Source organism: Panthera pardus, unplaced genomic scaffold (genome assembly GCF_024362965.1).
Source record: "Panthera pardus isolate Hobbes unplaced genomic scaffold, ASM2436296v1 HiC_scaffold_22, whole genome shotgun sequence".
Taxonomy (NCBI): domain Eukaryota; kingdom Metazoa; phylum Chordata; class Mammalia; order Carnivora; family Felidae; genus Panthera; species Panthera pardus.
This window is the reverse complement of record NW_026526788.1, coordinates 86209375-86232834: the sequence shown is the minus strand read 5'-3', so window position 1 is coordinate 86232834 and position 23460 is coordinate 86209375. Positions and strand designations below refer to the sequence as shown.

The window sequence follows — 23460 nt, the reverse complement described above, 5'->3', positions numbered from 1 at the left end:
TGTCCAGGGCGGGCTGAGAGCCAGCGGCCCTTGGCCCAGGGCAGGAAGGCAGAGGGAGCACGGGCTGCGGCGGCCTGCGTGTGGCGTGCCCGCGCCGGGATGTGGCCGACACAGGTGGCGGTGAGGCCACGTGTGAGTGTGGAGGGGGGCAGGGGTGCCCGAGGACAGCAGGCGCGGGGCACGGGGGATCCCGTGGGCACGTGACGGTGACCATCTCAGCCATGGAAGGTACCACCGAACTGGCACAGATACCCTGAATTCAGAGACCGCGAACGGACAGATGCCTTTCTAACCACAGGGCCATCTCCACCGCCGCTCCCTGAGCAGGACACGGCTCCCTGGCCCCACCTGCTCTCGGCACACCAGCACCCACCGCCCCACGCGACCAGCACGCAATGGCTGAGCGCCTGCTGCACACCAGGCTCCTGGCCACACAACAGCGGTGAGGTGAAGGCCACCGGGAACGGAAGCCGGAGGAAACTAAGCTAACAAGGCAGCTCTGAGCCCTCCCCGGAGATGGGGGTGAGATGCCTCAGTCGCTCAAACCAACAACCAGCGACTCAAAACCCATCTGGCGTCTGCTCCTCCGAGAAGCCTCCGGCCTCCCCAGCACCTTGGACTCCCACAGCCGCTGCACCCCAGCGGGGCCCCCTTTCTGGGCGTCCCGCTGACCCCCAGACCAAGGACTGTCGCAGGACAGGCCAGGCCCCCGGGGTGGGGCTGCTTGGGCCCACAGAGGGACTGGCCTCCGTCACTCGAGCTCTGGGGAGCAGATCCAGGGATGGGCTTAATCCCTCACCTCTGTGAAGAGCCCCCCACCTGCGATCGCCATCCCACAGGCCACGGCCCGGGGCCGACTCCATGCAGCAGAAGGGCACGCACCGTGAAATGCTCCTGGGATTTGAAGTTCTCGTCCAGGTAGACGCGAGCCCTGTTGTACTCCTTCATGGCGTCACTTGACAACAGCTCTCTGAAGGAAAACAGGGAGTTTCTTTGGTACAAAAGCCACCCAAAAAGTTGCTACCAGAACCAGGCTACTGGCTTGAACACCGTGTCGTACGTCACCCCAAAAACGCCGCCGAGCAGTGGTGGGAGGAAGGAAGGGCGGCAGAAACCAAAACCCACTGTGTGCAGGTAGAGTCGGGCCATGTCGTCCTCGGCGGCGGCCCCCCCCCCCCGACACCTGACAGATGCACAGGACCCAGAGGCCTCTCGGGGACAGAGATGTGGAGGTGGGGGGACACTGGAAGCTTGGCCAGGGCCGCACGCCGCAGCGGCACAACCCCAGACTCTGTGGGGTCTCCTGGCTGTTTGTGTCTTGTGCTAACAGAGAAGCAGGCCGGAGTCCACACGCCCCCGGGACCAAGGCAGGTCCCCCCACCAGGAGGAAAGCTGAGCATCAGCGGCCTGCCCCAGAGGCTTTACAACAGGAAGGAGGAAGGGTCTCCGAACACCCCTCGTCAGAGGGGCTTCCTGGTCACCTTCCTGCCTCGTTTCACAACCAGAAAAGGCTTAGGTGGGCACCCACGTGTCACCTCAGCACGTGTGGCTGGAAGGGAGCCACTGTGCACCCAGAGCCCCGAGAATGCACCAGAGCCACGCCGGGAAGCGAGGGGGGCCTCCCTGCTCACCTGCCCGCCCCCCAGCCGAGGGCCCCCCCACCCTCCCGCCAGCTCGGCAGCAGCAGGGAAGGGGGCACGTAACCATCTGACCAGCCAGCACGGGGGTCAGATGGAAGAGGGGTTCGGGCCCCAAGAAGCCAAATGGAAGAAGGGAAGAGGCTATGTGCCTCGGAGGGCTCACACCCCTCCCCCCCTGCAGCCTCCACCGTGTTCGCGGCAGGAAGCAAGGTGCAGACACACACCACACGATGTTCGGAACGTCTGGCGTCACGCCAGAAATTAACTTAGCGTGCAGAGAAGCAAAAAAATACAACCTACAACCTGCAGAGACAGACCTGGATGGACAGAAGTCAGCCGAAAACACCCCTGAAGCAGGGGCTGTCCATGCAATCAAAGATTTCAAGGAAAGCACAAATATGAGGAAAAGCAAACGTGAAAACCACAAATTAAACTTCTCAGGCTGAAAACAGAACTCACCGGGTGGACCTAAGAGCAGGTTAAAACCTAAGAAAATAAATAAGGAAGAGATCCGTGACTACAACACACAGCAACAGAAATGACCCAAACTGAAGCAAAGAGCCTGGAAAATGTTGGAGGAAAAAGAGCTCAAGGGGCAGAGGGGCCCTGGGTGGTGACAGACAGGCCGACCCCAGGAAAGCCGAGTCAGAGACCCAAGAGAAGGGAAGGACAAAAACAGGAAAGTGGTGAGCAAACTTTTCCCAAATATGATTAGAATTATAAACCCACTGAAAAAGCTCAAACACAAGGGAAATCAAACTAAAATACAACATAATCAAGTTGCTGCAGACCATCCGGGGAGACAAAATGCCACAGTCAGGGAAAAAAGACACATTATATACCGAAAATTAAGACGGGGACAATGGCTAAGGCCCGTCCTAAACAACAGGACACAGAAGACAAGGCGATGATGTCCTTTAAGTGCTAACAGAGAAGCGCGGGCAAGCCGCAGTCCCAGCTGCAACAACAACATCTTTCAAAAGCGAAGACAAAGGCTTTCCTCACACAAACAAAAGCGGAGAGAATTCGTCACCAGTGACTCGTGTTAAGATGGATGTCACAGAAGCTCTCAGGCTGAAGGAAGATGGTACCAGACAGAAACCGAGGCTTCGAGAGAGCGGGCAGAGCACAGAAAGCCATAGACAAAGTGGTCAAGATAAAGGGCACCTTCTCTCCCTTCTGATCTTTATAAAAGGTACCAGTTTAAAGCAAAAAATGGCAACATGGGTCACATATGGCAAGCAAGGGTAGGGGTAGAAAGAACGGGACAGCCTCCCCAGGACGCAGGGGTGATGGCAGAAGGGGCACACCTCGGGGGCGGGGCATGGGGCGCGGGGATAAGGGGCGGGGTGGACGCCCGGGGAGGCAGGGCCAGGGGCGGGACATAGGGGAGAGGCGGGGACATGGGGCGGGGAATGAGGGACGGGGGCAGGGGCACAGGGCTGGGCGCGGCTGGACAGGGGGGGCCTCCTTCCGCAAGCCTGCTGTGCACCAACAGGGCACCCCCGCTCTGGAAATGCCGCTCTCCCCCGCCAAGCTCCTTACGGTAAGGGCGGGCTTTGGTCACCAAGGTGTGCCGCAGGTGTCTTTCCCAGGAGTAGCTAACCATTTACTTCCTTTACAGGGGTCTTTTGGTAAACAGTTAAGTTGTTTAACATTCGCATTTCACAATCCTTTCTTTTGTAGGTGACACTTTTTGCGTCTCTTGAAGTTAACTCCCTGCCCCAGAGCTACAGACAACACCCTGCAGTATTTTAGCCTCAGCATTATTAGAGTTTGGCCCTCTCCCTTTACTCAGTAACACAACTGAAACACTATCCTCCTGCGGGGAGGGGGGGGGACCCAGTGCCATTTTCTCACGCACACATGGCCTTGTGGCTCACAGCCAGTCCCCAGCTGCATTCAGTCCTTCCGCAGATCTTGCCCGCCCTGCACCCCTCCCCCTGCCCTCACTGCTCCCCAAGGAGCCTGCAGCCGGGGGCGGGGGGGGGGGGGGGGGGGGGCACGCCCACTCGGGCCTCTTCAGAATTATTTTGGCTACTTTTAGCTATTTAGCGGCATCCCCTTGTCCTTATGTTAACTTTAGTATTAGTTTAAGTGGTAAAAAATTTAAAACATTTTTTTAATTAAAATTGCCGTAAAATTGGATTATTTGGGGAAAATTTGATCATTCTTTTTAAAAAACGCCCTTTAGCAAATCGGCCCACAGTTTAACAACTGACACGTGGATGGCTTGTGTCCACCGTATCAGGGACCTCAAGCAGGACTGCGGCTGCTGACGGCGGCTGAAATCACCCTCAGAGCCCGGGCACCAGGCGCCAGGGCTCTGAGTGCAGACCCAGCACAGCGGCCCTCGATGACCCGCCTTGGAAGTCAGGGAGTGTCACCTCACACCCGGCTGGCGGGAGCAGTCACGATGCCCCGAGTCCACAGCAGGGGGACACGGAGGGCAGGCACAGTGGTGCCCAGCGCAGAGCGGGTGTCCTGGGCAGTGGGGCTGCGGGGCAGAGCAGAAGGAAGAAAGGCGCCCCAGGGGCTCCCGCTGCGACAGCCAGAGGCGGGCCCTGCTTCTCAGGACGCCAGGCTGAGCACACACTCCGCCCTCCGCTCGCTCGCTCCGCCCCCGCCCCCGCCCCGCCCCCATGCGTGCACTTCCCAGGTCTGTGCAGAGGCCTGTGGCTACTTCCTCCGGAACGATGGAGATGTCACCACCCACACGCGACTGGGGCTCCGTCCCCGTCTCACTGTGACAAACACAGATGTGAGCTGCTGGATGGAAACCAGCTGTCTGTCCGTCCATCCACAGCTGGCAGGCTGGCAGCCGTCACGCCACAGGTGTGGCCTCCAGGACACGCAGATGGGACGCTCCACCTGGAGCCCAGGGCTGAAGTCTCCAAGCCCAAAGCACCACTGTCGCCCTGCAACTGCACACCCCCAGGAGCCACGCTGTCATTCTGTGGTCCTCTGCCAGGAGTCATGCTGTCACCCTGTAGTCCCCCCCCCCCCCGGAACCACACTGTCACCCTGTGGTCCCTCCCAGGAGTCACGCTGTCACCTTGTGGTTCTCTCCAGGGGCACGCTGTCACCCTGTGGTCCCATGGCCAGGGGCCACACTGTCACCCTGTGGTCCCACCCAGGGGCCACACTGTCACCCTGTGTCCTGCCCCCAGGGGCCACACTGTCACCCTGTGGTCCCACCCCTGGGGCCACACTGTCACCCTGTGGTCCCTCCCAGGAGTCACACTCACCTTGTGGTTCTCTCCAGGCGCACACTGTCACCCTGTGTCCCGCCCCCAGGAACCACACTGTCACCCTGTGGTTCTCTCCAGGGGCCACACTGTCACCCTGTGGTCCCTCCCAGCAGTCACACTGTCACCTTGTGATTCTCTCCAGGGGCACACTATCACCCTGTGTTCCCCCCCCAGGAACCACACTGTCACCCTGTGGTCCCTCCCAGAAGTCACACTCACCTTGTGGTTCTCTCCAGGTGCACACTGTCACCCTGTGTCCCGCCCCCAGGAACCACACTGTCACCCTGTGGTCCTCTCCAGGGGCCACACTGTCACCCTGTGGTCCCTCCCAGCAGTCACACTGTCACCTTGTGATTCTCTCCAGGGGCACACTATCACCCTGTGTTCCCCCCCCCAGGAACCACACTGTCACCCTGTGGTCCCACCCCCAGGGCCACAATGTCACCCTGTGGTCCCACCCCCCAGGAACCACACTGTTACCCTGTGGTTCCCCCCCCCCCCGGGAGGCACACTGTCACCCTGTGGTCCCACACCCAGGGGCCACACTGTTACCCTGTAGTCCCCCCCCCCCCCGGGAACCACACTGTCACCCTGTAGTCCCCCCCCGGGAGCCACACTGTTACCCTGTGGTCCCCCCCCCCCCCGGGAGCCACACTGTCACCCTGTGGTCCCACCCCCAGGGGCCACACTGTCACTCTGTAGTCCCCCCCCCCCCCGGGAACCACACTGTCACCCTGTAGTCCCCCCCCCCCCGGGAGCCACACTGTCACCCTGTAGTCCCCCCCCCCGGGAACCACACTGTCACCCTGTAGTCCCCCCCCCCCGGGAGCCACACTGTCACCCTGTAGTCCCCCCCCCCCCGGGAGGCACACTGTCACCCTGTGGTCCCACACCCAGGGGCCACACTGTTACCCTGTGGTCCCACACCCAGGGGCCACACTGTTACCCTGTAGTCCCCCCCCCCCGGGAACCACACTGTCACCCTGTAGTCCCCCCCCCCCCCCCCCCCCCGGGAGCCACACTGTCACCCTGTGGTCCCGCCCCCAGGGCCACACTGTCACCCTGTGCTCCCCACCAGGAGGCATATGGTCACACGCTTGGGACAGGACTTCTCTCTTTGGAACACCAGCCCACCCAAGGAGCCTCACAAAGGTGGGGTCGTGACCTGGGTTTCCAGAGACAGCCCCCTAGGGGCACCTCGCCCCAGGAGGGGGCAGCAGGGCGTGGCACACACCGCCAGGACTTACTTGACGAACTTGTCCACGTGTGACATGGAGGTCTCGTAGTTCTTCCCTCCAAACTCCTGGCAGTGCAGGGCCATGAAGTGCGGCTTGTGCGTGTGCACGACCTGTGAAGGGAAGCGCAGGACGGGCCGTTGGTGGCTCCGTGGGTCCGTGCGGCCACCCTACGAGGAAGGTGGCTGCCGGGACCAAAGGCCCCACGTGCACGACCACGGCTTTGAACAGTCTCTAGGAGCCAAACCACCTTTGTGCAGCACTCATTTCAGCTGCCCACGTCTTCCCGATCCTCAGACACGATTCGGAATTTCTCAGAACCTTCCCCAACCACGGAGAGGAATTCCCCCAGCTGTAGAAAGTCAAACGCGTCGACTACGGAGCATCCAAGTCCCACAAAAACAAACGAACCAGTTAGCGTCTCACTGCAGACACCTGGCTGCGTCCTCCACAGAGGATATGAGCCCAGCCAGCCCCACACGCTGTCGTGGGCACACGTGCCAGCACGGGGACACGCACACACCCCAGACCTGCCCGGGAGTGAGCAAAGCTGACTGCGCTCAGCGGGGGCCCAGGCTGCCTCGCACACAACGTGCACACGACTGCCTGACGACCCGACACGGCAGGTGCCCAGCACCCGTGTCACCGCAGGGACAGCTGCGGCACACGGTGGTCAGCAGCAGAGGTGGTGTGGCCACGGTGCCGCTGCGCCACTACAGCCGGGGGGGTCCCGGCACTGTCCCCAGGGCTGCCGCAAGCCGCGAACCCTCCCCACGCTTTTGTTCCTCGATGCTACGGGTAAGTACCCCCAGTGACACGGACTGATGGCCGCAGAGACGCTCTCAGCAGTGTGGTCGCTGTCCAGAGGCTGTCCAGCCATCCCACGCCCCCACCCAGCACAGGGGTCCTGAAAACCACCTCAGTCACAGCTTGGACCCTGATCTCGCCCCCTACAGTAAACCGCACCAGGCATCTGGGCATGACCCACAGGTGGCTGAGCCCGTGTTGACCAGCACACGCTCGTGGAAAGGACAGGACACTCACTGGCCCCGCTCCCCTAGGGCACAGGGGACAGCACATCACTGCTGAGCTGATGAGGCATCCAGGCCACGACAGCTGGGGGCTGCGGCAGGGACTCATGGGACCAGAGGGTGGAGGGCAACAGGGCAGAGTGCAGGGGGCGTGTCCCCACGTCCTCAGCTGCCCGTCACGCTAACTGCACTTGGCCGTGGTGGCCACGATGCTCTTTCTGGTCCTGCGCTCCTCCCCTCTCCCAGGCACTTGCCAGAAACCCGCATGATGACCTTCCCCATCCCCAAATACACCATCCCAGGGCAGGCCCCCCATTCAGTGCTCTGTCACCTGGAACCCAGCCTCAGGCACCGTTTCCTGCCCATGCCTGGCGGCCAGCGAGCCATCAGCGGCCTCAGAGGGACGGGCCGCTGTGTGCAGCCCCGATGGAAAGTGGCCACTTCTAGGAAGTGCCAGAGGGCTGGCCACGGACAGACAAGCTGGCCACGGAGAGCCAGGCCCGCAGGCCGTGCCCCATGAGACAAGTGACCTGACCACGGCCAGGAAGCGCCCCACGGCCACAGCGGCCCCTCACCGGGTGGCCGGCGTGCACGTGGCCCGCATGGAGATGTGAACACACGATCGGGAACTCGGGATGCGTTCTTAAAAAGGGACACAATTCTGACCAGGAAAAGCACGGACGGCGTGCGCGAAAAGCGTCAGTACCTGATGCCAGCTGTTTGAGCGAGCTGCTCCTTGCGTGCGTGTTGTTCTTGGAGAACCGGGCTACCATAAGCCCGCTAGGGCGGCCCATCTGCCATTAAACACAGTCATGGAACACTCCCTCCCCTGACCCCACCCCTCAGTGCTCGGGGCTGGCGGGGACACGGGACGGGCCCTCGGGTGCTGCACACGAGGCCGGTGGCACAGGGAGCCCCGTCCGGAAGGACGCCTCTCACGTGCACCGAACTCAGGAACGCCCAAGCGACCGGGAAGCCAACCCGCCCCACGGCCCGCTTGCAGCTGCCCCACAGGGCACCTTTCGCGGCTTCTCCAGAGGACGGTGTGCCTCACCGAGGAAGAATGACCACGATACCAACCCTGGGAATACAGCCTGGCGGGCACCGGCGTAGGCTCCCCTAGGCACTCGGCGGGAAGGGGCAGCCCCGACCTCTTGGCCCCAGGGCCGCCCTGCACGGCGCACTTCCCCTTAGCGGCAGGCTCAAGCATCCTTCCCAAAGGGCCAGCCTGTCCGCACCAGCTGTGCCTGAAGCAACAGAGTTCTCCGTTCTCAGAGTTCTGACTGCGTCTGCCACTGTCCCTCGACACACAGCTCTATGTTTGCTGTGGCGTGCCCGCATGGCGGAAGGCTGGGTCGGGTCCCAGAACGCAGACGGGGGCCTCAGGGCTGGCCTGGACAAAAGGGTCCGACGGGGACCCCGGCAACCCAGCAGAGTGCTCAGCCTGGAGACAGCAGCCCCCACCTGGTCCCTATCACCCCGAACCCAAAAGGGGAGATGGCTGGAGGCGCCAGGGGCTCTGGACACGTCCCTCGGTGGGCACTTGCTCTGAAAGACACCCTTGGGACGGACTCAAGCAGCAGGCACTTCGGGGGGTGTCGAGTGAGAGCACAGAGGGCGTTCCTCTGGGCCCCGGCCCCTGCCAGTCTGCACCTTTGCCCGCAGCAGCCCCTGCCCTGCCAGCTCGAGCCTCTGTTGCAAGGACATGCCACGGGGTCGTGCCCTCTGAAGATCACGGTTAGCCAAGTCCTTGGCACAGACCCAGGGCTCTGACAAGGAAATGTGCCTTCCCTTCCTTTGAAACCCACAGGCCACCTCCCTCCAGAAGGCCTCACTCGCCAGCTGGGACAGAGGTTTTGAAAGGTGCCCGACACGGGGCAGTCCCCTCCCCAGCGCGGGCTGGACGAAGTGACGACCCAGAGTGGCCGAGGGGTGGGGGCGTGGAAGGCCACTGCCACCGCCCTGGCTGCTCCTCCCCCGGCCCCTCACCCTGGCCTGAGGACGCTCGCTCCCAAGGAGCCAGGACCGAGTCCCTGCCCCAGAAACCATCTGTCTGTCCATCTGTCCTCCCAACCATCCTCCTGCTCAAGCTGGGCCCTCCTCTCCCTAACCCTGCTGCTCTGGGCAGGGTCTGGCCACTTGACCCGCCTTCCCAGGGAGTCCCCTCTCTGCAGAAGCAGCCACCCTGCAGACGGTCCAGGCCCAGCACCTCTTCAAGGGGCCAGGGCCTCAAATCCTCAGTCACCTCCTTATCCGGGATACAGTCACGCTGTGGATGCGATGCGTCCAGAGGGCCCAGGTCCTGGTCCCTCTTCCTCACCATTGGGTGCCGCAGCCCCAAAGTCACAAGCGTGAGGGACATACAGGGGATGGGTGCATGGGGTCGGCGACACAGGCCCATGAGCAGACGCGGGCCTTCCGGCCTCTGTCACAGGACCTCTGAGCCTACCCTGGAGCTCCGCAGCCTGAAGCACGTGGCCGGCCACACCCGCTGTCTCTTGGCCTCCTGTTCTGCCACTTCCTTCAGGGTCCTCGACCCACATAGCCGCCCCTTAGTTTCCCGGGACCACACACCTGTCTCACTTCTCAAGGAGGTGCTGCCGGTCCAGAGCCCTGCCCCGTGTCCGGTCCCATGCCACGTGCCACGCCACGGCCCCGCCCCTTGCCCTGTCCCAAGCCTCAGGGCCTTGCCGCACAGCCCCGCCCATGCCCCGCCCCATGCCCCGCCCCACACCAGGGCCTTGCGGCACAGCCCCGCCCCCACCCTGCCCCCCACCTCAGGGCCCTGCCGCAGACCCGGCCCCCACCCTGTCCCAGGCCTCAAGGGGCCCACCCCATGCCGGGTCCCGCAGCCACAGCACACACTAGGTGCTGCGGTTCACCTGGATTCAAGTTCCTGAACTGCCCTCAGGCACAACAGCCGCACCCTGACAGCTGCACTTCTAAGGAAGGAAAGACCTACATTCAATACATTTTGTGCAGAAAACAATGATTTTCCAAGTTAAATTTACCATATTTGAAACTAAATTTTAACTGATCATAAGTTTAAAAAAACAGCCAAATAAACTGAGTGATATTTCTTTATCTCTGCGACGCCGCCGCCGACCTCCACGTGCTCAACGCAGCGACCCGAACGGCACATTCTGGGCAGGAGCACGAGCGCGCTCTGACCGCAGGCGCCGCTCCACGTCTCTGCAGCCGGCACCCCACTTTCACCGCCAGGAAGGGTGAGACGAGGAGGACCAGGACTGAAGCATCGGCGGGCACTCACCCGCGTGCGGTGGCCCCTCCACGTGGAGAAATGTGTGTCCGGGTCCTGAATGCACACTCAGCTGCCAACAAAAGGTCGCACTAGTCTACCCCAGGGCAGCCTGGACTCCCCCAAAACCCTCGCGTCCAACGGACACACACTTAGAGGCCGAGGGGGGCGCCCGATTGGCAGGTGGGGGGCGGCACCCGGGACATACCCGGCCCCGGACTCAGCCTCCTCACGGGGCACAGGGTGGGCTGGGGAGGCAGGGGCGAAGCGGGCGCCACAGCGGGGCTCATGCACAGACGCCCGCCAGGGTGACCACACACGGAGCAGCGTGGCCCCCCAGGAACCTGGCCCACCTGAGGACGGTCAGGGGTTCTCCGACTCGCCCCGCAGCCACTGCCTGGCTTCACACGGCGGCCCTCACCTCTACCCCAGCAGCTGCCCACGCCTCCAGAGGCAGCTCCTCTTGGAGACGGGCCCCGTGGTGTCACCAAGAAGGCCCCCCACACCCTGCGAGACTCTAGGCCCGCCTGCCCGGGAGGATTCCATGATACCTGCCCGGCCCCGGACACACAGGCCACACGTTAGGACTGGCCAGGCCCCCAGGTGCTGCCACCAACACAGGCTCTTGCAAATCCCAAAGCTATGCACAGAGAGCGCACACCGTCCCCGCCCTCAGGGGACATCACGCAGAAACGCGGCATAACAGATACAAGGTCACGTGTCATTGGAAAGCTGAGTTATTAAATGACAAGACCTTTACCACACAAAGTGTCAGGAGACACATAACGGACAGTCACACGGGGAGCCCGGCGTGGATCCACAACACACGCTCCGCTGCCGTGGGCTGCGCCACGGCTGCACACAGGCTCCCCTACACAGACCGGAGACTAACGTGCAGCCACGTTGGCAGAGCTGGCGATGAGAGGCCTCGCCCGGCGCTCAGGTGCACGTGAGCCACCGCGGGACTCAGAGCAGGAGGAGCCTGACGGGCCACCTGGGCCGCAGGGTCGACTCCCGCACAGGAGCCGCCACACCCTCGACAGCACAAACCCGTCCAGGACACGCGGTTACTGCCTAAAATGGACGGAAACAAAATACGTCTGTGTCTGTGGCTTCGTGGGGACACGAAACAACCCACACGTTGGCCACCTTGGACTCCGGACTGCTCCTGCAAGTGGTGACTGCAGACACAAGGGAGCGTCTGCCCTGCCTCTGGCGCAACGGCCACGTCTCTGGAGAAGCGGACACCCCACCAGCAGAGCAGGGACAAGTGACAGGGCTGGATCGGTGGCTGGACCACGAGGGCACTCACTAAGTGGGAGGAGAGGGGCAGACACAGCACGGCCTCAGGGGCTGCACGGATGCGCGGTCCTGGCTCCTGGCGGCCAGCGCCCGGCAGCGTGTCCCACGCTTGCAGCCGCTTGGGGGGCCCAGCACGGGGCCGGGGTTCGGCCCGGAAGGCGGGGCTGAAAGGAGAGAGCACGCAGCAAGGAGGGGACCGCAGGGCGTGTGCCGCGGCAGGACAGACGCATCTGGACGGGACTTGCAGGGAAGAAAGGGGACAGAGAGGAGGAAGGCAGCCTTGGGCAGCTAGCTGGTGACGGAGGGGAAAGGAGGGCAGGGGGAATCGGGCTCGCAGACAGAAGAGTGCACATCCTTGGCACAGAGAAGACAGGCTCTCGTGGCTCAGGAGCCCAGACCTGCCTGCACTTTGCCGGGAGGACAGAAGGGGGCGCTGTCGGGCTGAGAATCCACACACCCCCTCCCCAAGCCCCTGCAGATGGCTCGGGAGTCCACACTGCAACAGAATTAAAGACACTGAAACCACCATCTCAGAACAGGCAAAACACACGGAGTCGGAACGCAACACTAAACCAGAAATGGACCAGAAAGACAAAGCGAAGGAAATGACATTAACCTCTGGGGAGAAATGGGAAAAAAAAAAAAAAAGACAAAATCCTCACAGAAAAGATGAACCAACGACAAAGCAGACAAGGGAGGGTCTACTGACAAGACAAACCACAACGAAGGGGAGAGGGAAGGGGGGACGGGGAGAGGGGAGGGCAGAGGCAGGACGGCCACCAGGTCCTGCGGGAGAAAACATCCGATCAGAACTAATCTTTAAAATTATGATCCAAGGAAACTTCCCCTAAATAGAAAGAGACCTGAACTTACAACTCGGAAGGACTTACTGAGCATCTGAAGAAACTGGCCCGGAACAATCCACCCAAGACGTACCCTGGCGGGACCACGAGGTCTCACAGGTGCACACACGGCCCCGCAGGCCTCCAGGACACAGACCCGTTAACCAAATCAAAGGAAACAGACCCACCAGACTGGTCAGAACCAACGCGCAAACCAAGGCGGCGACGGAAGCACCTCTCCGAGAGCCTCAGTGACACAAAGTGTGAGCCGAGGACACACACACCCACACTAGTGTCCTTCAAGTGTCACAGGCACAGGAACACAGTGTCAACAGACAGAAACCTAGGCACTTCTGGGTCCACCGGCCCCTTTGAGGAATCCGCTGCAGCACGTGCAGGCGAACGATTTCCACGGAGAGGCCACGCCGTCTGCACGGCAACAGCTCCACTGTGCCGGTGTGGACAAGAACGCACACACGCACGGCGCACAAGAGCACACGGGCAAGCACCTGGATGGGACAGCCCTCGCAGAACCATCCAGGCGAAGGCTGCAGCGCTCGCCCGGGGAGCGGTCACTGCTGGGCCTCGGGAGTCTCCAGACAGACAGCGCACGGAGTGCACCGAGCGCAGGCAGCCAGTAAGAGAAAGCGCACACCGTCTGATTCCACGTGCACAGAGATCCGGAAAGCGCACGGTGATGGGCAGCGAGGGTGGCTGTGCCGGGCACAGGGACAGCGGGGCGGTCCCAGGCCGCCAGCAACCTCGTGAGCACGCGAGCTTCCCAGGGCGCACCAGCCTGCCGCTTCCGACACGCCAATTACGTGCCAATTCCAACATGCCAATTCCACCCCCATGGCCTGACAGGGAATGTTACTTTCTTCTGCGACAGTGAGAGCCACTGCAGCACACACGGGAGACAAACTACACGGCCACGGCCACGGGGAGCCTCTGAACACAGGCTGGCTGGTCAGCGATGTGATGAAATTATTAGTAATCTTCTCGGGTGTAATGACACGGTCTTTCCGAGACATGTGCTGTGACATTGATGGGTGACACAGCACAGCCTGGGTTTTGCGTCAGATGATGGGGGGGGGGGGGGGCGGGAGGTGGGACATAACTGAAACCAACCCGGCCGAGAGCTGGAAACGCTGAGGCGAAGCGGCACTGAGGGCCCTCGGACGACTCCCTCCGCTGCATCGTTCGCAGTCATCATAATAAAAGGTCTGCCCATCACGTTCATCGGGTAACTCGGGGGGAGCAGGGCCAGAAACCCAAAGAGCGGCTCACCAGCCCACCGCCCAGGGCTCGTGCGCTCCAGCCCCCTGCTCCGAGCTGGGGGAGGGGGGGAACGTCCCACTGCGCCCGTGTCAGGGTGACCTTCCCTGGTCTCTTAATGGCGGGCAAGGACACGGGTTCCCCCTCGACGTCCCACCCTGGAACTCAGCTAGAAGACCACTGCTGTCTGCAGGCTCTTGTCGGGGGTGGGGGCAGGTGCCCGCGCTCAGACGCTAAATCCATCCAGTGTGCGGGCAATGGGGTCACTCAGAGGCACACGCACACAAACTGAGGACTTTGCTTGAAAACAAATTTAATTATGGCACATGATGAGAAATGCACAGTAGCTCATTAGAAAATGGTAATTTTGGTGACATACAATGGGAATTTTCACTGATAGAAAATATTTCCTTTGTAAGCGAGTGATGCTGTGGGGTGCTTTGTGAGGCAAACGTAAGCCTTCAGTGGTAGAGTCATGAATCGCTGTGGCATGGGAAGTCAGGCTGGACCATTCCAGAAAACGCCCCCCCCACCGCCCCATTGTGCACTCTTACCAAACCTCACCGAGTGACAGGCATTACTTCTGTTGCAGTGTCCTCCTCGCTTGACAAAAAACGCCCATGGTAGTTTCGGACACATCCCGAGAACCGCTGCCCTGGGGACGGACGTGTCTTCAAGGGTCTGAGCCACCAATGCTCCGCCCACTCTTCAGGCAGGTGCTAACACCTGGCTCTCTGGGGCAAAGCCCTGACTGGTCGGATGTGCCTGTTCCCACGGCCTAAGTGCCCTCCCCGTGGCCCACACTGAGCTGACGTGACGGTGCCGAACACGGGCTTTGGGAGATGCTCAGCGACACTTAACCTTCTATCCTCCTACAGACACAAAAATCCTGGATCCCGTTACTAAAATGTAGCAAAATAACTCAGAAGTGGCGAGTGTGGGGCCTCTGTTATCTCTGGTTTCATCACCACCTACTCCATTACATGTTTCTAGAACCAGATTTTTAATAATGCATGTAACGGCCAACTTCCGGGTCCTGAGAGTAGTGGGCTCCCCACAGCTTGCCGGGGGTAGGGTGGCAGGGTGGGTGGTGGCATGGGCTCTCCAGGGAGCACACCTGCTTGCTTAGAGTCCTGCTCTGGGCTGCCTGAGCATCCACTTCCCGGAGAGCCTGCCTCTGGGGACAGTCACTGCGACAGTCAGTGAGGATGCTGGGGTCGGCCCGCAGCACAAGCCGGACACAGAGGAAGCCCCTTAACTAGCGGCGTGAGTCTGACGCTGCTGCACGCGCCGTGGGCACGGAGACCGGCCACGGTGGTCGTGCCAGACAGAGCTTTGGGCCTTCCCGGCCCAACGGGAAGGAAGTCGGGACCTCAGGTGATCCTGGGCAGGGATTCCTTCAGGGCTGATGGCACAGACACCTTGAGGGTGCACAGGAAAAAACCCCTCACGTCACTTCTGGTTGGAAAGGCATCTCAGTACACAACACAGGGTGCAGGGAGGTGCGTGCAAGCAGCCGTAGGCCCCCGCCAGACCTGATCCTTCACACAGCCGGTCACATCCTGCCGGACGGGGACACTGGCATACCTTCACCTGGGACAGCACACAAGTCTCTGCCCGAAGCGCATATTCACTTGACCAAAATTTGCCACACATTAAAAAAAAAAAAAGAAAACTTATGATAAAAATACATGGGTTCTTTCATCAGAAGGATCAAGAAAAACATTTTAGAAAAGAGTGAATGAGAAATGTGGGCAACTGGGGCGCCTGGGTGGTTCGGTTGACTCTTGTTTTTGGCTCAGGTCATGATCCCAGGGTCATGGGCTCAAGGCTGTGTCTGGTTCTGCACTGAGTATGGAGCCTGATTTTCTCTTTCCCTCTCTCTGCCCCTCCCCCACTCACATAGGCATGCACTTGAAAGAAGGAAGGAAGGAAGGAAGGGAAGGAAGGAAGGAAGGAAGGAAGGAAGGAAGGAAGGAAGGGAAGGAAGGAAGGAAGGAAGGAAGGAAGGAAGGAAGGAAGGGAAGGAAGGAAGGAAGGAAGGAAGGAAGGAAGGAAGGAAGGGAAGGAAGGAAGGAAGGAAAGGAAAGGAAAGAAGGAAGGAAGGAAGGAAGGAAGGAAGGAAGGAAGGAAGGGAAGGAAGGAAGGAAGGAAGGAAGGAAGGAAGGAAGGAAGGAAGGAAGGGAAGGAAGGAAGGAAGGAAGGAAGGGAAGGAAGGAAGGAAGGAAGGAAAGAAGGAAGGAAGGAAGGAAGGAAGGGAAGGAAGGAAGGAGGGAAGGAAGGAAGGAAGGAAGGAAGGAAGGAAGGGAAGGAAGGAAGGAAGGAAGGGAAGGAAGGAAGGAAGGAAGGAAGGAAGGAAGGAAGGAAGGGAAGGAAGGAAGGAAGGGAAGGAAGGAAGGAAGGAAGGAAGGAAGGAAGGAAGGAAGGGAAGGAAGGAAGGAAGGAAGGAAGGAAGGGAAGGAAGGAAGGAAGGAAGGAAGGAAGGAAGGAAGGGAAGGAAGGAAGGAAGGAAGGAAGGAAGGAAGGAAGGGAAGGAAGGAAGGAAGGAAGGAAGGAAGGAAGGAAGGAAGGAAAGAAAGAAGGAAGGAAGGAAGGAAGGAAGGAAGGAAAGGAAGGAAGGGAAGGAAGGAAGGAAGGGAGAGAGAGAGAGAGAGAGGGAAGGAAAGAAAGAAACGTGGGCAAAAATATGCCTAAGGAATTACACGAACACACACGATTGTGCACACGTGGTTGCACAAACAAGTGTGCACATGTGCTCCCACACACACACACGCTCACACATGTACATTCACACACACATGCTCACGCACACATGCACGTTCACACACACACATGCTCACACACGCGTTCACACACATGCTCCCACACGCACGTTCACACACACACATGCTCCCCGCACACGCACGTTCACACACGCACATGCTCCCCGCACACGCACGTTCACACACGCACATGCTCACACATGCACGTTCACGCACACACATACTCCTGCACACACGCACGTTCACACACACGCTCCCGCACACACGCACATGCTCACACGCAGCAGCCGCCGGCCCTCCAGACGCTGTGCAGGTGGCCCGGCCAGAAGGCAGGGGCCCAGGGCACCAGCAAGGCAGCCCCGCCCCACCCCCACCCCCTGGCGGCCAGGAGTCAGCGCTAAAAATAGCAGCAGCCGCGCCGGGTTAGGCTTTCTCGGAGAGGAGCATCTGAGTGACCTAAAAAGGAATTACATCCTGCACGCAGGCCAGTGGAAGCCTGATGGCCAAGATAAGGGGCAGAAGGGGGACAAAAGAATTCCCGGAGGGAAAAGTGACCGCTATTTGCCAGGTCTGCCTGGAGACGCACTCACCTCGAAGCCCCCCCCCCCCCCCCCCCCCCCCACTCCCCGGGGCTGTGCCGGGAGGGGGCGGAGGCCAGGAGCCCGCCCCCAGCTGCCCGCCGCCCTGCCTGGCCGCCCTCCCGGAGTCCACGTGGGGGCCGGGCCACCAGCAGGCATTTCCTCCCGCACGCGGCCCGCAGACCGCCACGAGCTCCCGCGGCCTCGCCAGCGGGCTGCGCCGCCATCGGCCGATGAGCGAGGGGCCTTCGCGGCCCTGCGTGAGGCCGGACCCCGGCTCCCCGCCCAGGATGGGTCTGGCCCGGCTGCGGTCCCAAGGCACGGCGCGGGAGTCTCCTCCGGGCGCCCCGACCCTGCCCGGCCCACAGGTGACGGCCAACGCTGAAGCCGCCGCTCTCGCAGGCCGTCAGCGCGGGAACCTGCTCCTGCTACAGCCCAGAAACACAGCGCCGTTCAATTTTAATAATACCCGTCGCTTTGGGACATGAAAGCTCCACTCGAACCGCCTGCTTTTCACTTAAGAAGCACTCTGCCCCGACTTGGGGTGGGGGTGGGGGTCGGGGGAGGGAACAGAATCAAACCAGGTCCTTGGCAGATGCGGCGAGGCCTCCAGACCGCTTCCCACACACTCGCCTGGCCTCACCCTGAGCACAGGGGTCAGTGGTGGCCACGGTCCCACGGTCACGGCACGAGACCCCTGGGCACCCCATCTGGAGACCTCCTTCCCAAGGCCCACCCACCACGGAAACTGCCACGAGGCCCCTCCTTTCAGCCATTTCCAGCCGGCGAGGGACTGTGGTCACGGGGTCCGAGAGGGTCCCTGGGGGCCGTACCGGGCTCTGGCCCTTCCCTCAGCCGCCCTCCCGTCCCTCCTGCCCCGTCCCCCCACCCGATGATCATCTCTCCCCAGCCCTGCCCCTCCCAACCTCCCCAGTCCCCCTAGGGCAGATGGTCTGTCCTGAACTCCAAGTCCACACCCTCCAGAGGCCTGGCCGGCAGGACCACCCTGTGCCCACCCCAGGAGCCGGCAGGTTCTCCCGTCTCCTCTCCGGTCTGGGCCCTAAGGACTCCTCGGGACAGTCGCTCACCAGCGCTGCTGGGAACCCCGGATCCCAGAGCCAGGCAACCAAGGACTCCCCTCTCTTACCAGGTTTGCGGGCCTCACCCCTGCCCGCTGGCCCAGCCAACCTCTCCTTCCTCACGTACCCCCACAGCAGGCGGCTGGCCCTTGACCCGGAGGGCCCGGGTCCCTCCTCCTTCCCCTGCCTGCTGCCAGGAAGCCACACCCAGACCCCTTCCGACAGCTGCCCTGCCTCTTGGACTCCGGCCACCCATCCCTCGAACCGCTGCCCCTTGCCCTGGCGGGACCCCTCGCCCCAGGCCTCCCCGCTGAGTGGCCGGCTCCGCCTTCGGCACTGCAGAGGCTGGGACTCCCATCCTGCAGCTGGGTCCCTTTGGCACATCTCCTGACCCCTTCATGCCTCAGCTTTCTCACCTGTAGAGTGGGGCCAAGCGCAGCTGTGATTTGGGGAACAAGGGCCCAGCCCGGCCGGCAGCGAACACCTACCGCTCAGCAGCCACCGCCGAGTCTGCGCCATCGATCCCTAGAGACCGAAGGAAGCAACCGAAGGAACAGATCACCTGGGATCCCACGGCTAACTGCCGTCTGCACGTGTGCACGTCTGTGCCGAGCGGGACACGGTAAACCACGTCCCAGGTCACTCTGTCAGGGCCACGACAGCTGTGCTACGGAAACCGACGGCGCCAGACCACCTCCGGTGGCCCTGAGGTGAGCGGCGGGGCCTGGTGGTGCTGGCCTGGGCCTCCGCGGCTGTGAGTGAGGGTCTGCGCTCCCCGGCCCACCTAGGAGGGGAGTGGGCGCCGGGGTCAGGGGCAGAGCCACTTGGAGGCTCTCACATCCGTGGGCGCCAGGGGCTGGATGGGTCCTCTGTCACTGTCAGCCGCAGAACTGATGCGCGGCTCTGGTGGGCGGGGAGACGGGACAGCCCGCCGCAGTGGTGTGCAAAAGGCACCTGGGCACGTGGCGATGTGCTGCGGACAGAAGCCACGCGGGAGGCGGCGCGAAGGGACAGAGGGCGTCCCGCCAACTGTGCTGGTTACGTGTTAGCGTCGGGACACGCTGGGTTAAATGAAACGTTATTAGACGCGATTTCACCTATTTTTCCTGTTTGAACACGGCTCCTAGAAAGTGGGATTTTGCGCGTAACTCTCAGGACCTTTCTGTCGGGCAGCACAGGGCTCAATCCTACGAGATAGATTTTGGCCACTTTTCTATTGTAGTTTTACAAGTTCTCCTTCATTTGTAAGAGCTCTTTACAGAATTTTTAAAAACGGCAGTTTTATTGAGTCACATCCATCAGTCTTTTCCTCAGTGGTCCTTCAACCATTTGGAGCTTAGAGAAGCCAGCCCCGTGCACCCAGAGAGAAGACGACAGTAAGCTGCGGAGCACACGGCTCGGCGTGCCGTGGCCCAGCAGTTCACGGCAGCCTGGCGGCCAGGACGGCACCATGGGCCAGGCCGTGTTCACAGCACCCCAGCAGTTCTTACAAGACCCCCAGGTGCGGGGACATAGACCCCCAGGTGCGGGGACAAAACCCCAGGTGCAGGGACACCCAGGTGCGGGGACACGACCCCAGGTGCGGGGACAAGACCCCAGGTGCGGGACACGACCCCCAGGTGCAGGAACATCGACCCCCAGGTGCAAGGACACGACCCCCAGGTGCGGGGACACAGACCCCTGGATGAGACCCTAGCCCCACGCAGGACTCCCACCGCTCACTAGGACTCGGGGGAGTGCTTCCCTCCCGCTCCCCAGCGGGCAGCTACCGGCTGGGCTTGGCCAGCTCCTAATTATGACAAATTCTAATTCATCAGTGTTTTTCTCTTATGAATTGTGCTTCGGTGTGTCTAAGAAATCTTTGCCTAATTCAAGGTCACAGAGATGTTCTCCTAAGTTTTCTTCTAGGACTTTTATAATTTTGGGTTTCATACTCAGGTCCACAGCTGACTTTAATCTGCTTGCGGTGCGACGTATAGAAAACGTGCTGCCTTCTGCGTGTGGACGGACGAAGGCCCACTTTCCCAGCACCGTGGGCTCAACGACACCCTTCCTCTGATCAACAGCCGTCAGCCCCGGTCGATCACTTGGCCATATTCCTGGCTCTACTTTGGGATCTCTTTTCTGTTCCGTTGGTCTGTAGCTCTGTCCTTTTGCCAGAGTACTGTCCCGGTGGCCGTAACTTTACAAGAAACCATGAAATCAGAGTGTGAGTCCCTAAACTTTTGGTATTCTAGTTCCTCTGCTTTTCCACATAAAATCTTAGACCTACTTTGTAGACTTCTACCGAAACACCACCCAGAGGTGTGGAGTGGAACTGCACCGAACGGGGGCTCGGTCAGAGGGGGGTCACCACGCTAGCATCACAGAGTCTCCATGACACAAACACAGCGTGCCTCCCCGTCCCTTCACGTGGTCTCTGGCGTCCTTCGTACACGGCTCACAGGCCTCTACGCGCAGGTGTTGACGCCGGTACGTTTACGTCAGGCCCCTCCTCCGTCAGCGCCACTTAAGGCTCCAACCACTCGTGGCCAAGGGGACGAAGATGTCTCCGCAGAGTCCCGGCACACTGCCAGCAAATGCGCTTACGCTAGTAAGGTTCCTGTGGACCCTCTGTGAGCCTGTGAACCGCAGTCGTATCTTCACCCACACGGGGACTTTCAGTTCCTTCTCTCAGATCGGCCCGGCCAGGACCCTCGGGACCACACTGAACAGGGGAGGTGACGCCAGGCGTCCCTGCCCCGCCATCGGGCATGAGGTCAGCTGTGGGCTCTAAAGACGCCTTCACGGGCTGAGAGGTCCCCTCAGTCCTTAGTTTGCTGACAGTTTGCATGAGACGTGGTTACAGAATTTTGCCAAATGCTTTCTCTGCACATATTGAGATGATCGCATGGCTTTTCTTCTTTAATCCGTTGACATGGTCAACTTTATCGATTTCTGACTCTGTTCCTTGGTGACGACGCATTAACTTTGTCATCCGCTGTGCCTGCGTGTGTGTACCCATGTGACACGCTGTTACACGCTGCTTTACGTATTCGGTGCTAAAGTTTTATATTTTGCATTTATTTCAAGGGAGACGTCGGCACATGTACCTTTGTCATGTAAAGCCTCTGCCTGCCTTGGTGCTCTGGTGACACTCGTGTCACGGGAGTGAGGAAGCATCGCCCGAGCCCCAATATCTCTGCAAGTTTCTGCAGAATTGTCACTGCGTCTTGCTTCAGTGTTTGACAGAATTCACCACTGAAACCACGCGGGCCTGGGGTTTTTTGTCCCAAAGTGGTGGGCAAAGTTTAATTTAACAGATAGAGGACCACTGAGTTCACGTACTTCTTGACTGTGAGCTTTGATGCTTTGTTTTTCCAAAAACAGGCAACTCTCACATAAATCTTTGAATTTATTAGCATGAAGTTGCTCACTGATATTCCCTTATCTTTCTAATGCCTGCAGGGTTGTGAGTGACGATGCCCCACGTCAGATCTCTGAAATTGGTGATTTTTATCTTCCACCTTCAGAAATGAGATAGAGAAAGGCAACTTAAACCCAAAATAATCAAAAGAAAGCAAAACATGAAAAGCAAAAAATCAACAAATGAGGAAAAGAGGAAAACAACAGACGCGACCCGTAAAACCCAAGGCAGGTTCTCCGAGACGGTAAAGCTGCCAATGCTCCAGCTCCGAACGCCTGCTTTCTCCTCACCACGGGTCCCACTTGCCCGCATCCTTGCCTGTCTGGTCATCTCTGGTCGGCTGTCAGCAATGACCGCACCCTCCACCTTGCCGGGGCCCGCCTGGACGCCCCCTCCGGTGGCGGGGGGGGGGCAGCCGCAGGGCTGACCCTCCGTGGTCACTGTCCGGCCCGTGGGCTGGGCCTGGAAACCACAGTTTCGTGTCTCTTGTCCGGTATCGGAGGGTAAGTTTGGTGCCCGCTCCTGCAGGTTACCTGGAGGCAGGACTGCTCCGCGCGTCCATCTTAGAATCATTCTCCGGAAAACGTGTGAAAGACGCTGACACGGCCAACAGATTCGCAAGCCCAGAGCCCGGCTGAGCGCCCCATCTGGGCCACCTTGACCTTACCGATCACTGAGCTGTTTTACAATTCTGTCAATTCTAAGTCCTGATAACAACGCAAATGACTCTTGACCACAGGAACGAGGTGTCTGGTGGAAAGAACCGATTACTGGCCTGTTTTCCATCTCTTAGGCAAATAAACTCACTCAGCTGCTAGAAGAATCTGGGTTTGCTCTGGGGAGTCTTGCTTGAAGCAGGTCTCACCTCTCATCTTACTTCTGTCACTAATAAATAATACTTATTACTGCAATTTAAAACATCTTCAACACTTGTTCAATTTACATTCGTGTGAGAGACATTATATCTGTGTTACAGTTTATCTACACCATTACAATAAACTCGAAACAACCTAGGAATCCATCAACAGAACGGTGACTCTAAAAAGGCTGGTGTGTCCAGTTAACGAAATCCTCTGAAGCCATTAAAACAGGGAGCGTGCGTTCACTTACACAGAAAGATCTCCCGGCTCAGCTGTAACAACACATGTGCCTGCAACCTGCTAAGGAGGTCGCCCTCTCCTCCGGGCACACAGCTGGTGAGACACGCGTTAGGGTGTGTGCATCAAGCCGGAGGCAGAACGGGCTGGGGGTATTTATTCACACTTTCTGCTTTGTGCAATTTCCCCAGACTGTTATTCAAGAAAGAACTGTTGAGCACACACCCCACGTGCCCGACACTCTCCCAGTGCTCAGGACAAGCATGAGCGGGATGGCAAAGAGCCTACGTGCAAGCACACTACCATCATACAGGGGAGAAAAGTTAAAACCGACTTCCCGGCAGCCTTGCTCGCAGTTCGGAGGGTCAGGGGTAGAGCAGGCAGCACATCTGGGCCCGGCCTCCTCAAGAGCTTTCCTGAGAACCCCACCAACAGGGGCCTGCACCCCCGGCCCCAGACAGGCCATGTCCTTCCCAGCACCATCCCTGGACCACCCATGGGGCTTTCCGGCTGTCTCTCCAGTGTGACAGCCGCTCCCAAGGGCGTGGCCCCCTAGCACCTGGCCTGCTGGCTGGCCCTCCCACCCTGTGGCCCCTCTCTCTCCTTAAGGGGGCAGTAATGTCATCGTGGGCCTGCCGCATGACCTCATCAACCCTATTCCCCTCACAAAGGCCCCACCTCAAACACTATCCTCGGGGCAGGA

The 23460-nt window shown here is 60.1% G+C and overlaps 1 protein-coding gene across 5 annotated transcripts in view; it reads right to left on the bottom strand.

Moving 5' to 3' along the window:
• INPP5A (inositol polyphosphate-5-phosphatase A) overlaps positions 1 to 23460 on the bottom strand; it is a 172934-nt gene that overhangs the window by 104232 nt on the left and 45242 nt on the right. For 4 of the 5 annotated variants that reach the window (XM_019432222.2, XM_019432220.2, XM_019432221.2 and 1 more), the window contains exons 3-4: positions 6139 to 6239; positions 883 to 970 (exon numbers count right to left, since the gene is read on the bottom strand). The exons of the other annotated variant lie outside the window; for it this stretch is intronic. In XM_019432222.2, the coding sequence (XP_019287767.1) occupies positions 883 to 970; positions 6139 to 6239 (189 nt within the window). The remainder of the gene's footprint in view (positions 1 to 882; positions 971 to 6138; positions 6240 to 23460) is intronic. 5 annotated transcript variants of the gene reach the window in all.